Raw genomic sequence first — 1,918 nt, forward strand, 5'->3', positions numbered from 1 at the left:
ATTACTCTTTTTCATAACCAAAAAGGCTTCTATTGCTTTTAAGTGCGTAGTGCCCACAAAATCGACCAAAATCGGTCCTGAGAGGAGGAAGACAGGAGGGGTTTAAAAAAAAAAGCATTTTTTGGTTACAAAGATGCTCCAGATCCATTACCAAGAACAAGGTGGAAAAAAAATCTGAAACCCTCCACCCTCAAAACGGAGAAATTTCAACTTACGTGGGTCACATATTGCTGACGTCCGTCAAATTTTTTTTTTTTCCAGAAAAATAATTTTAGAAATCTTAGGGGAAAAAAAAAAAAAAAAAGAAACGAGCAAACAAACCACCCTTTCCTTTCTCCTTACAGTTATGGATGGGACTTCGGGTGACATCTATTCCCTAATTTCCGTCCACGCACTTGTTTACAACTGACTGAATCTAAAACTAGCTATACCGACATTAACAATCCATGCTACCCTTCCCATTGAGTTTTCTACCATTAAAAGGATCACGAATACTCGAGATACAACAGATTTTTTTTATTGCGTATAGCAAGAATTATGCTATAAACAACATATGTATAGAGAAACCAAGAATAGTTTACAACAAATAGGTTGTTGTTTAGGACTGCATTTTTATAATTATACTGTTTATCTCTATTAATATTTACATTTGTGTTACTTTTGTTGTAAGATAAAGAAATTATCACGATTATGATAATGTCATAAATCATTTTTACAAGTCCTCTGGTGTTCGTAAAGTATTTAATATTTATTCCACTTTATTGCGTGCGGATATTTCAGCAATCTGTGGTTTGTGTTGTCAGCATGAATAGTCACTACTACTGAACTAAAGAAAAATAATGATAGATGTTGGAGAAATTGCTATACTTTCATGTAAACAAAAAAGTAATATGCATATTTATATGTATTTGTGTGTAAATATGCGTCCCAAAATATTTGTATAGTTTATAATATTAAGAAAATTAACAATGTTTGCATTGCTGTTGTCTCTATAGAAAGTAAAATAATATTTCATATGGAAATATCTTAATTTTCTCTCTTAAAACAAAAGTCAAACTGAATATCTGTATAATAAACAATTACTATTTAGATGATTATTAATGGTAACTAAGGTCTCACTTACTATGTTGGTAGCGGACTTGGAGTTTGCACAAACGAAGAGACTTATTTAAAATCTTTTCAAGCTTCATGTTAGATGTATATAATGTATTGGCAGGCGATACGGGCTTTTATAAGCTCGTCTCGTTTTCAAATTCGTATGGAAGGCAGATTGAATAATTCGTAGTAATCTTTTAAAGCTCAATTATCATTATCTGTCATGAAGTGAAGGAAAGAAAAAGGAGTAATCAGATGCAGAGCAAAATCTCAGACCACGTGAGCTTGTTTATGTAAAGAAGTTGCCTATGTAGATTCCATATCTAGTATTCGTTGTTCTTTAACCCCAGGTCGACTGTGACCGAACAAACTTATGATCAAAAAGTGTTCCAGCAATGACCATCCTTGTTTTCCATATATAGTACCTGTCTGAAACTTCATTGTATAATGTGTCTTTCCGTTTTCAAGATGATTTGATCAAGATTTAGTTGCTATTTCTAGCAGATCAAGCGATCGCACAGTGGTTAACTCGGTTGCTTCTGTAAATAATGAAACATGTTGATGTGTCTTAATGTGTGTGTGTGTGTGTGTGTTTCTGTGCGCGCACACACACGCACGCGCACACACGCACGCGCTCACACATATACACGCACGCACGTCGCACACGCACACACACGCGCACAAACACACACACACACACACAGACAGAGGGATGGCCTCTTTTTTTTATGGATTATGGGGCGTGTCTCTAAAGGTGAGTTTATCACCTCGACGTAGTCGCTAGAAGTAATAACTAAATCTCTCAAAATCTTACCATTTTTGA

The 1,918-nt window shown here is 34.9% G+C and overlaps 1 protein-coding gene across 1 annotated transcript in view; it reads right to left on the reverse strand.

The window, feature by feature from the left end:
- The window catches only part of LOC106882838 (alanine--glyoxylate aminotransferase 2, mitochondrial), a 56,043-nt gene extending 54,422 nt beyond the window's left edge, over nt 1-1,621 (reverse strand). Inside the window, exon 1 of the mRNA XM_052967078.1 lies at nt 1,124-1,621. Within this exon, the coding sequence (XP_052823038.1) occupies nt 1,124-1,190 (67 nt within the window). The 5' untranslated portion in view covers nt 1,191-1,621. The remainder of the gene's footprint in view (nt 1-1,123) is intronic.
- Nucleotides 1,622-1,918: the final 297 nt, after the last annotated feature.

This window comes from Octopus bimaculoides, chromosome 1 (assembly GCF_001194135.2).
Source record: "Octopus bimaculoides isolate UCB-OBI-ISO-001 chromosome 1, ASM119413v2, whole genome shotgun sequence".
In the NCBI taxonomy this organism is placed as follows: Eukaryota; Metazoa; Mollusca; class Cephalopoda; order Octopoda; family Octopodidae; genus Octopus; species Octopus bimaculoides.